Source organism: Paroedura picta, chromosome 11 (assembly GCF_049243985.1).
Source record: "Paroedura picta isolate Pp20150507F chromosome 11, Ppicta_v3.0, whole genome shotgun sequence".
NCBI classification, from domain to species: Eukaryota; Metazoa; Chordata; class Lepidosauria; order Squamata; family Gekkonidae; genus Paroedura; species Paroedura picta.
This window is the reverse complement of record NC_135379.1, coordinates 11,452,894-11,465,786: the sequence shown is the minus strand read 5'-3', so window position 1 is coordinate 11,465,786 and position 12,893 is coordinate 11,452,894. Positions and strand designations below refer to the sequence as shown.

General features: G+C 44.2%; 1 protein-coding gene across 3 annotated transcripts in view; it reads right to left on the bottom strand.

Annotated features, from left to right (window-relative positions):
• The window catches only part of PARD3 (par-3 family cell polarity regulator), a 550,919-nt gene that overhangs the window by 204,893 nt on the left and 333,133 nt on the right, over positions 1-12,893 (bottom strand). For all 3 annotated transcript variants that reach the window (XM_077303562.1, XM_077303560.1, XM_077303561.1), the window contains exon 12: positions 11,084-11,122. In XM_077303562.1, the coding sequence (XP_077159677.1) occupies positions 11,084-11,122 (39 nt within the window). The remainder of the gene's footprint in view (positions 1-11,083; positions 11,123-12,893) is intronic.

Below are 12,893 nucleotides of genomic sequence, written 5' to 3'. Positions count from 1 at the left end.
GCTGAGTTCAGAGGCCCTCGAAATGCCACCTTTGCCCCACTTCAGGGACAGTTCTTTTTCCAAGGGCTTCATCCAGGGCCATTTTCATTCCTGGCACTGATGCAAATTCAACACTGCCCCATGATTAATTACAACCAAAAAAAAAGGAGAGCAGAAGTTGTATGAAAGAGGGAAGGGAAAATATAGGTTGGCATATCGCTTCCAAGTTCCAAACCATGGTGAAGAGAATGGGAACATGATATCTGCACCAGCCATGCCTGGATTCTATACAAGCCTTGAACATCAATTATTCAATGCAACATTCTACCATACAGAAGATTCATCTATGTTTCATGTCACATTTCTGCTTATTTAAGATGAATTTTTCAGAGCACACCATGATCCTAATCCACTGCATCAGTTTATCTGCCAAGGATGCTGAAATGGAGGTCCTTTTAAAGTTTTTCTGAAGCCATAAATAAGTAGCATATCACATGAAGTCTCTGATGTGTCTCCTATTTTTGTATCTCCTATTGGAAAAATACCTGGGGAAAAGCTCTGCTTAAGATCCCAGGAAATTCCTGCCATACTGCAGTAAAAACAACTTTTATATAAGAATGCAGCTTCTTATAGGACTCTAGGATATGCATAATATGTTATACTCTCCTACCCTGAGGACTGAAGAATCCAGAAATAGAATGGGAAAGTTATTTCTACAAGGAATGGATGGGCTGAACTACTGCCCCATGCATTTTAACATTAAAATATCAGGTAAGATCCACAGGGATCATGAATAACAGCTTTAAAAAGCGCCAAAAATATGTAAAATGTGTCATTTAAAAATCAAAAATGAAAGGATTAACACAATCACCGACTAATTGCAATAACTTCCATTTGATCTTGATACGCTCCAAATTAACAGCTTCAACGTGTCAATCAAAATGCCTCAATATTATTTTCGTGATTAGTTGATCCAAGGAAGAAATGTATTGCTTCATACACCTTAATGCCACCAGAAATAAATGCCCAGGTCGATTTACACACCGGGATATCACTGAACAACAACACGCAACTCCCTCAAGAGTTCTTGCGCGCCACGTCCAAAACAATTAGCAACTTCACAATGCTCTCTTCGGAATCGCTGTACTGAAGAAAAGGTCACCTGAAATGACTTCAGCTGAATGAATGAAGCTGCTCAAGTATGTAATTTGCAATAAAAATTCGATGGGTGATAAAATACATAGGTGACTTCTTTGCCTTCAGTACAAATCTAGCATCAGTGTGCAGTAAGTGATGGGAGATCATTTTTCTTAAGACTTTTTCTTTAAAACTTCCATCCATCACCAGCGATAGCTCCAAATGACACCAAAAAATAAAGTCCAATCTACAGGAATCCATTCAATGAGAAAAAAAATCACCACAAATATATGTTTAAAGGGGGGTGGGGAAGCTATGGGTTAATGGCAGAGCAAACTTTTCATATGCTGATAGATCCAGATTTAAATCTTTGACATCTCCAGTTAAAAGATCAAGTACTGAGACTCTGGCCAATGGTCTAAATAGACTACCCCAGGGGTAGTCAAACTGCGGCCCTCCAGATGTCCATGGACTACAATTCCCAGGAGCCCCCTGCCAGCGTTTGCTGGCAGGGGGCTCCTGGGAATTGTAGTCCATGGACATCTGGAGGGCCGCAGTTTGACTACCCCTGGACTACCCAGTATAACCCAGCTCCGAGAATGGAGACATACAAAAGAAAATATGTGAACCCTCATGGGACCTCAATGGACTCTTCGATGAGTCACAATGCACAACATAAAATCAACGTTGGAAGGTTAGCATCATGCTCACACAATAAACAGCCTATAGCGAACCTGTAAGCATGATTTTACAGGGGTCCCCCATATCCATATGGGCACCATAGCACTAGTCAACATCTTTCCCAATGCCTGCCAAGTATTTCTAGAAAGTGGGAAGGGACCGCTATTCTGATTGGCCACTTGAGATCTGATGGGCTGCGCAAGTTTTAAAACCATTACTCCAGCGGCAGATCCCACCACAATACTTAAATTGCATGACTGACAATCAGCAAAGATACATGTTAAGCAACATATTTATTCTAAAAGGCATTCTTATTATGCAACGTTTCTGCCAGAAATGTTGAAGAGTCATCATTAGAGTTACACCTAACCTTATTCACTGATATTTTATGCCTCCTGCGGCCGCCATTTTACGGCTCCACCTCCTGCGGCCGCCATTTTGTGGCTCCACCTCCTGTGGCCGCCATTTTGTGGCTACAACCACCACACTGTGTCAGAATTCCAACAATACCCACAGCTTCAAAAATGTTGGGGACACTTTATGTAAAAACAAATCTGCCGACAAGGATTCTCGCCCCTTATGTGGGACATCTACATAAGGGGCAAGAATCCTTGTCCCTTTCCCACTCCCCCCTCTCAGAAACACACACTCAGACTGCTTTCCTCCCAAAACCCTTTCCTGCCCTACCGTTGGGGGTCCTGGGCACTTCTGGCAATGAGGCCTGCTTGTCACCTACTCTCTGGAGGGCGGAAGTAGGCTCAGAAGACTGGCACTGATGCCAAAGCAATGCTGATATCTTTTGTGTCTGCTTGCTTTTATCTGATTAAAACACCGCTTTTCAACTGCTTTGATTTTTACTGGTCCTGCTCCAAACACCCACTGCCTAACAATAAAGTCAAGAACAGCTGATCCTCACGACAAGAGGAAGCTCATTCCCTCCTTTCTCTTCAGATCTTCCTGGACTAAATATTTTAATTTCTGCCACATGTTAGGGTAAACATTAATTAATCTTATTTGCACATATATACCGAGACTCATTATTCTTATTAGCTAAGTCAATATGTCACATCTGGCAAAGGCGGCATTCTTGTACAAATCCAACAGTAGCTGCTGAATTATCAGAGACTATATGCAAAGGATTTTTTTTTTTGCAGTTCCATGGCTGATGTGGTCTGCTTTAGGTTTAATCTCATCACTGAAGCATTTATATGCTTCGAAATAGCCCAATTAGAGACAGGGAGTATCCTGTTTGTGGTGATGACACCACCAATGGACCAAGCTGGGACAGAATGTTCATTGCTCCAGGGGGGGAAAGCTGATGGACATTTTCCAGTCAAGATTCTGTGAAGGAAGGGATAATTGTCAAATAGCTGTCATCAAAGCCACAAAAAGGCCCTTGGGAACAGCTTTGTGGGGGGAAAAGGGTGAAAAGAGGCCCTCAAAAACAAGAACAGTAAGAAGCAGAGAGAATATAATGGAGCAGTGTAAGGAATAGGAACTTGAGGAAAGGATATATGACAAGGAAAAGGATTTGAGTAAGGGGCCAGAAGACTGAGGAAAAGAAGGAAATGGAGGACAAAGTGTGTGTGAAGGACTGACAGATGGTCTACGCCAGCCTTTCTAAACCTCGTTAATGTTGAGAAATTGCTGAAACATTCTTCAGGATTCAAGACCCCGCAAGTAATGTCAGCAGGCTACACCTTCCTGCCACGCCCCAAGAAGTCCCATGTCAGCATAAGTGACAAGATCCAGACACTCACAATGGATGTGACATCACGCTCCATCGCCCCTATCCCTCCAACACCAGAAATCGACCAGTAGCTTATTCTGCTATGGGAGATTTTATAGGGAAGCTTGAGAAGGGATCTCAGCAGAATATAGTGCCATGCAGGCATTTCATCCAGGGGAACTGATCATCTGGACTGCAGACATAATACTGGGAGTCCTCCGAGCCCATGCTTGAAGTCGGCAGCCCTTCTAGCAACAAGACATGGATTATCCCAGCCAAGAGCAGGAGGAAGGCTCCAAAGGATGATTCCTTTAAATTACCTTCTGTCCCCACCTGAGACCAGAACAGGTAGAGAGTAGACATACGCCAATGAAATAAAACTGATTTTGAAGCTGTCCGTGATGGGAAATGCATGAATACTAGTTCCCATGAGACAGAACAGTAGCTGAAAAGGGAATATGCATTTCTTCTGGCTCCATTTTTCAATTTGGCATTTACTGGCTATGCCCACTAAAGCTCTCCTAAGCCTTCCGAAGTCTGTATTGTTTTCCATAATGAGACATAAATTTGGATGGGAGTCTTCAAGATGTTAACATAGATCAATCTTAACTTACAATCCTTATCAAACAGAAGTGGTTTAGATTTATCCTTGCTGACATCTGCACAGAACAGAATATCTCCTCTCACTGAACAGGGGAAAGATAGCAGGCAGTTTCCGTCACCACCAAACTGTTAGGGGTCCACAGATATAAGACTAGAAATGACTACCAAGGCAGGGGCTTTAGCTACTTCCTGTTCTCCTGTGAGAGACCAAATACTTGCCTTAGATTATTCAGCCCATACACTGTCTTTTCATTACTTCAGACACTATACTTAAAATATTATTATTCTCAGAGGTGATCTAGTCTTATATTCATTCTTCTGTGCAGGGCTATCACATACAATCTGGTTGAGGTTCAAGACTGCAGTGTGGCATTATTAGTTAGAAGAACAAAAAGCTGATACCAAACAAAAAAGAGGAATGTACACCCGGTGCCTTAATACTTGTGCAGAAGAGGAAATTTCAGCGAAGAGGAACTGGCCACTCACAGGAGGGGAAAGCTATACCTGCTCAAATTTCCCCATCTACATACTTATTCAAGAGCCCGGCTTTACTTAGCAAGCTGTTCCCCTGCTGTACAAAGGTGATTTCCTCGGATGACAATGCTAATTTAAGCCAATGTTGCATGAAACAAAGATGAAAGCCAAATATGACTGAATGCACAACAAATGGCACATATGAAACCAATATTATTTAAAATGCACTTGTCAAATTGCACCACTGTCCATGTTAAGCATAGATCCCCAGCTTAAAACAGAGACACATATGTGCCAGAGTACAAAAAACATATGTCCCAAATCTGTGAAATGGCTGTGCATCCATTAGCCAGACACAATAAACGGCTTCTGAATTAATTACAATTGAAGAATTCTTCACTGACACTCAACTGATTAAGTCTGAGCATCCAAAGAGATTTTAAATGAGGCAGAAAAGGATAATTTTTGTTAGACCAAACAATTCCATATGGATTATTCCTTTTGCTCTAGGCGTTATTACTCCCAATAAACTATTCAGAGACAGATACCTCTTTCGGTAAAAGAAACTGAACAGAACAGTTATTGTGGTGTCCATTACATATTCTCTAACTCCCTTAATTTTAAGCCTTATCACTTTTTTTTTAGATTACATCTTTATTAAAAATGTAATCTGAAACCCATTTAAAACTGCCCCCAAATGGAAATGAAACCAAGGCAATCACCCACAAGTTTAACATGACCGCTTTCACGTTATTAGAAGACAAAGGCTGGATTTTTTCTTTATCTCCCTAAAAGTCATAAGAAATAATAAGCAGCATTCACAATACCCTCAATCAGCGCAGAGAATAATGCTGTCAAACTCATCAGCATCAAGCCTCTCCCCATCTGGTAATAACCATTCAACTCTAAACGATGTGATCATACGCTAGCATTTATCAAAGTTGCAAAGATTACATAATGGAATATTTGAAAGTGGGTCTTGAACCAAGGCGGTGGGCACCACACCAAGCCCTTAGGGAACTTCTGGGATAGTTGAACACTATTAAAACACCTTACAGCAGTGGCAGTCAACCTGTGGTCCTCCAGATGTCCATGGACTACAATTCCCAGGAGCCCCTGCCTTACAGTTGACTAGCCCTGCCTTACAGTATAAAGAATATGGACCCAATGGTTAAAGCAGTCTTTCTCAACCAGGGTTTCATGGAACCCTTGAGTTTCTTGACAGCCCTGGAAGGATTTTCTGAACGGATTGGAGTTAATTCATTTGTACATATTTTTAACATTTGTTAAACATTTATCAGGTGCTACGACTATAAATTGTCATGTCAACTTGCCCACTCATCCCAAAATGGCCAATGATGGGCCTAGAAGGAGTGGGAAGGGGAGGGCCCCTGGGTGGGCGTGTCCACAGCTCTGCTTCCCAACCATATTCTGCATGATCACACAAATTCTGCTAATTTGGGGACCCTATTTGGGTGAAGCAGCAGCACAGAAATGTTGTTGCTTGTAACCTATTTCTGTTGTTGCTGGTAACCTTTTTTTTTTCTGTTGTAGCGTTTTCCTTCTTCAAAGTGGCCATATATTGCCACAATCTTCCTATCAAGGCATCAAAGCAGGATGGGGGGAAAACAGCAAAAATCTCCAGGTGAAACCATTATGCAGGTCACAGGCAGTATTGGGATAAGAAAAAAGAAAACCCAAACGGGAGGGGGGATACCCATGCAAAATGCACAATGCCAGCCTAGTTCTATTGACTTTTGAGGAGAAGGGCAAAGGTTAATTAGCAGATGTTTCTCCTATCCCAATTAACAATTTATTTCTATGCAAAGTAACAAGATTAAGATAATTACCCTCAGAAACGGAAATGTAATGACAAATTACTGGTTTTCATTCCGTAGTCAATCTCTTTCATATCAAAATAATCACTACACTTAGCAGAAGGTGCATCTGCTTCATTTAGGGTAGGGCGCCACAGCACAGAGGATTCAGAACCGCCATATGGGGCTCATGGAACTGACTAGACATCAAAGCTGGAAGGGGCTGGCTAGGCTCTCTTAGAATATGCCGGCATCCTTCTACCTAGTACGTTTTAACCCACCCTTCCTCCACAGAGCTCAGAGTCACAAATGTGATTCATCCCCCACCTCAGGGGTAGTCAACCTGTGGTCCTCCAGATGTTCATGAACTACAATTCCCATGAGCCCTTGCCAGCATTCGCTGGCATGGGCTCATGGGGATTGTAGTCCATGAACATCTGGAGGACCACAGGTTGACTACCCCTGCCCCACCTCCAATTTGCCCTCAAAGCAACCCTGTGATGTAGATTAGCCTGAGAGGGAGGTGGGATACAGAATTGGCTGCCTGTGATGATCTGATTCCCAGGTCAGGAAAGGTCCTGGTTAGTAGGAGTTTAAAAGTTCCATCCTCCAACCTGGGATCCTCGTGATTCAAGCAACAGGAACTTTCTTGTGTTGCTATCATGGCTTCCATGATTCCTGATACCCTAACACAGGGGTAGTCAACCTGTGGTTCTCCAGATGTCCACGGACTACAATTCCCATGAGCCCCTGCCAGCATTTGCTGGCAGGAGCTCATGGGAATTGAAGTCCATGAACATCTGGAGGACCACAGGTTGACTACCCCTGCTCTAGCAGACTTGCACTGCTTGTCACAAGGGATGTGACGGACACTATCAAGTTATTTGTGCATGATACAAATGCAATCACATTCCAACATATTGATGTTTAAGCTCTCCCCACAAGACTTGCTATGTGTCCCATCACAATGCATAGGAATTCAAGTTAGGGCCTTTTCAGTGGTGACCCCCAGTCTTTGGAATTCTCTGTGCTGGGCGGTACTATCAGCTTTCTCATAAGTGACTGCGCCTTCTCATCCTGCAGTTGGCCTGGGTGGCAATTAATGACATCTAAGTTTTCCAGATCCCCCCCCCCACACACACACACACACAAACACACACATCTCCTGCTGTTAGGGCATATGTTGCTGTTAAAGTACCGTTTTAATGTTTGCTTTATCAAATTGTTTTGTATTGTTGTTCATGAGCCTTGGGGTGGAGGGTACCTGGGAGAAAGATGGCTATATAAATATTAGAAATAAATAAATATAGTTCTGTTTGTATTGTTCTTTAATTTTTAAAAATAGATTCCTCTTATAAAGTCACCACTATTTTACTTTGATGCTACTGGTATGTTATTGCTTTATCAATCAATCAAATACCTTTATTGGCATAATCATTGCAAAACATCTAAATAAAAGACAAGGTGATTCAGATCTCAAATCACTTGGAGAAAATCCCAGAACGATAAGGTTAAATTTACATGGGCTCTCCAATCTCATGATAATCGGCTGTTTTGGCTTTATGGTGGAGCATTAGTTGCGTTGAAGGTCCCTGACATGGATGGAAAGACAGGGGCAAAAATATTTTGATAACTCAGATTTTGCTGTTAGAATGCTGAGGAAACACAGTATCCCAGCCCCAGAATCATGTCCTAGGAAGGAATGCATCTAAACCTGACACATCATCATATAAAACTAATTGGGCATCATCACATAAAACTAAATTGATCACAGCCAGCTTGCTTGGGAAAGCTGTCCCTTTCTCTGAATGGTGAGGCCGAATCCTCCTCACCTCCATCTCCAAACATTTGCTGCTTCAAGGCTAGAGATCCTCATTTTGTTTTTTTGTGTTTTTAATACTTCACCCGCCTCCCATTCTCCTCCCAATGCTCTTATCGCTACCCTTCCCGCTTTGCTTTCTTCCACTGTCAGCCCCATGACAGCCAAACTCACTGAACTCACAAACAACGGCACAATGGAGACCAGAAGTGGTGCAAAAAAACAAAAACACCCGACGCAGCAGGAGCAAGCAACTGAAGTGTCTGACAACTGGAGACGGGAGAACTAAATGGGGAATGATGCAGAACCAAGCACAGAGGGGAAAAGGCAGTCAGAGTCAACACGCAAAAGAGTGCCGACAAGCCCCTGCTATTGATTTTCTGCTGATGAAAAGTCTGAATTGCAGAAAAGTTGAAGGACACGCCTGCCACCCAGTTCCTCTCCTCAACTTATATTCATACAAACGCAACCAACGCTCAACGTGCCCCCAAAGGACAAGGGTGAAAGCCGCTTAGGGAATATGCTTATTTTTCAGTAGATTGCTAACAGTTTACTTCCCCCCCCCCACATCATAGAATATAAACCAGCACTCATCTGTGCCACGGCGAAAGAACAACTGATTTCCGAACAATTTTAAAGATGCTTGACTTAAAAACGGCAAAACAGTCAGATTTTCACTATAGAGGAATACTATGAAATTCATAACTACAAATCTGGCTTTTGAACGTATAATCCTTTGTGGGATTACAGTTTGCTTAGGGAAGTACATTCTGCTCAGGATTGTCTACATCAGGGGTAGCCAACCTGTGGTCCTCCAGATGTCCATGGACTACAATTCCCATGAGCCCCTGCCAGTGTTCTCTGGCAGGGGCTCATGGGAATTGTAGTCTATAGACATCTGGAGGACCACAGGTTGACTACCTCTGGTCTACATGATGGAGAGGCGACTGTGTGTTTCTCTTCCCACATGTGGCAAGTAAGGACCAGCTGGAACCCCACCAACTACCATTGCATTGTCAGCCTTTCTCAATGTTTTTCTTGATGAGAAATCCCTGAAAAACTATTCAGGCTTTGAGAAACCCCAGAAGTGGCATGATTGTGCAGAATATGGTTGGGAAGCATAGCAGTGTACATGCCCCTCCCCTTCCCACCTCCTCCACTGGCCATTTTGAGAGTGGTGGGTGGGTAAAAATGACCATATATGATCATATTACCCAGGGCTGGTTTATCAATGTAGCCTGTGCTACAGGTCCCACACTACAGGTCCCAGGGGCCCTACATGGTGCCTTATCCCCATAGATCAAGGCCAGAAAGTCATGTGACATCCAAGTTACATGAGTGGAAGAAGGGAACGGAAAGTTATGACCTCACATGGGGCCACAGAGGATGTGCTGCAGGAGTGGTCAGGCTGGAGAGACATAAGGCAAAGGAAACTTTTCCCACCTGTGCTACAAAGGAATCCTCTCCACTACTGAGCAACTTTGCTTGCTGTTCCATTGCTTCTCCAAGCACATGTGAAAGAATAGGGTGGAAGAGTGATACCCATGCTCTCTGAGCTTTGTGCAGTGGCCAGAGTCCTTTACAAGAAGCAGTTTCTTTAATGGCTCTCTACACAGCTTTACAAACAAACAAATGGATGAAATGAGCCCATCTGAGGTTTCCAATGCATAGACTGAAGGCCATTGTTTTAAGGGAAGATGTTTGGGAAGATTGCTCAAGAACAGATACCGAGTGCCACAATAAAATGGCTGCCATGGGCGATGCTGGGCCTAATCATAAAAATTTGGGTGATTTCACAATGGGAGGCAGCTGTTTCCAAACTGGTGTTCCCGCCTACATATCCAGAGGGAATGCCTTGGGAGTGCTTTCCAAGCACTTCCTGCTCTAATGAAGTGCAGAAAAGCCAGCAACAGCTTTAGGGGAGAGACGTTCTGGGAAGCAGCAAGTGGTTGCCGAGAAACACATTAACAGGTACCACCGGGTCCATCCACCGGCACCATATTGAGGACAAGATAAAGGCAACATCACTGGACAATGTTTCTTCCTGGCAAAGAAAGCCTGAAAACCCCCACTGCCTGCAGTTTTCATCAAAAGCACCCCCCACCCTTGCTATTTTCATCCATTCTTCTTCTAGAGGTGAAGATGTTACAAAAGACGTAATGAAAATTAAACAGAACGGTGTTGTGCAATACTGATTCATACGATGATTCACTTCTAAATGGAAAAAATAACCACTCTTCTATTATTATTTTTTTTCTCCCAGTTGCCTGTAGCTGATATCTTTATCAGGGCCGTTCAAAAGCTGCTCCGAAAAGCTCCGCGCTGCCCCCTTTATGCAGCCCCGCTCCATCCCACTCCAAAGTAAATCTGATACGCCGTCCTTAAATTACATTACAGCTGCTTTAAAAATAGGCTACGGCCAGGAATGGCAGTTCCAGCAGGGGCAAGGAGCCGAGATGTCAGCGTTTGGCGGAGACCCCGGCTTTTGTTTCTGAATCAAGGCGTAGAACTTTCTCAAGCTTTAGCAACTGAAGCTCTCTCTCTTTTGCCGCCTTCAAATCAATCTGTTTGTTTGTGTGTGCCCCAGTTAAAGACACAAATTACCGTTCCTTGCTGATAGCGAATTACATAGGAGCCGAGTGTGACAAATGAAATGAAAGGCAATGTAAGGATGGAGAGAGCCACCTACAGCCTCTACAGTGAACAGAGTTGCTGGCATGTTCCCCCCGCCCACCACTGATGGAGCGCTGCAACATTATTCATACGTATGTAAAGATAGATAGAGATGTTTTAAAAAAGAATCGTCTTAGACTGTTCTTGACATGTCAAAGGCAAAACTCTTACCGTTTCCTTGGGCATCTGTGACTGGCTTTGTTCCGTAGTCTAGAAGAAGCAAAGAAAAGAAAATGAGAACAAGGCTAGGGAAACTGCTGAGAGGCAAAGGAGCAGATGCTTTGGTTCAAAAATGGGTGGCCGGATCAAGAGCTGCAGCAAACAGAGATGGTCCCGTGGAGCAATCCTTTGCTGGAGTTGCAGACAAGGTCTACTTATTTATTTGGACTATTTCTCTACCACCTCGGAGGCTTGCCATTAGAAACCGGAGTGTTAAACCAGATCAGCATAAAGAAAGTATCCGGAAGCAGGCCGTTAAAAAGCTGATAAGATGAAAACTCCTAATTAAAGGCCTGCATGCAAGGATGCGTTTTAGCCAGGCAGCTAAAAGGAAGTGACGGAGAATCCGGGTGAACCTCAAGGGGGAGGGCATTCCCAAGGCAAACTCAACTCAGAAGGTAGGGGAACAGGAAGCAAGGCTTGAGAGGCAGACCTTAACTGGAAGGCTGGATAGCTTGTGAGGAGATGGCCTTTCAGGTACCCTGGCCCCAAATCATTTAGGGCCTTATAGCAGTGGTCCCCAACCTTTTTATCACCTAGGACCGGTCAACGCTTGACAATTTTACTGAGGCCCAGGGAGGGTAGTCTTTTGTCGAGGGATGTCGCCACCGCCTCCTGAGCCCCTGCTCCACTTGCTTTCCCACCGGCGCCCCTGACTTTCCACCGCCCACTGGGGGGGCGCTGCTAGCAGCAGTTGCGCAGTGCCACGCCGAGGGGGAGCCCTAGCCATGGCGGCCACTGGAAAGCACCAAAGATGAGCCGGCAGCAGAGTGGCAGGGCAGCCCCCGAGGCAGCAGCCGGGGAGGAGGACGAGGAGGAGCCGCAGCCTGGTATCAACTGATCTACAAACCAGTACCAGTCTCCCGACTGGGGGTTGGGGACCACTGCCTTAAAGAATTGAGCCTGGAAACTGATGGGTAGCCAGTGCAAGTATTTCAGCACAGAGGCATGGGATCTCAATAAGGAGGGTGTTGGTGCCGAAGTCACCAAAGACAACCTTGTATTCTTATCTGTCTGGGGCCAGTTTTCCCCACAAGGTTCCCAAACACCCATTCCCCCCCCCCCAGAGTTTAGACCTTGCCACTCTCCCTTCGTATGCCTTAGAAGTAAGGCATCTCTTAGCTGGCCATGTGACTATGGCCTCTCAGAGACACAGGACAGTCATTCTGGGCCATGTTAGTGCTCCACCTCTTGCATTTTATTAACTAGAACTATCCTACCAATGTGTAGGGTGAAGTCTTCTGAGTACTCTGTGAGACAAAAAAAAACCCTTTTAATTCCTGAGGCCCCACAAATCAGCTTAAAGAAGCATGTGTCTTTCATTCATTTGTTCGTTCATTCATTGAAAGGATGTCTAGAAGGGAGCCTAGAAGCGTCTTCAGACATACTTGGAATCTTCCTCTCTGTGGCCATGAAGATGAACAAAATGATGGCCCACTCAGACTTCTAGCAGTTTCTTCTGGAATGAGGAGGACATTCTCAGCCATTTACTATATCCCCGTTCTGCAGAAATTCCTCATGGGCCTTTCTTTTGTATGTCTCTAGAAACCTCATTCAGCCATCTCAAGGCTATATTAAATCAAAGCAAAGTATCTTGAACAGAATATACGACAGAAATATGGCACGCACCAGGGACTTTCTGTTCCACTATGGATACAGTGTACTTGGGCACCTTTATTTCAGATGCACAGTAGGAGACACTGTACTCCTTTGACTCAGCAATCAAACGACAGCAGGGTCCAATAGGATTCCTCTTGGCCCA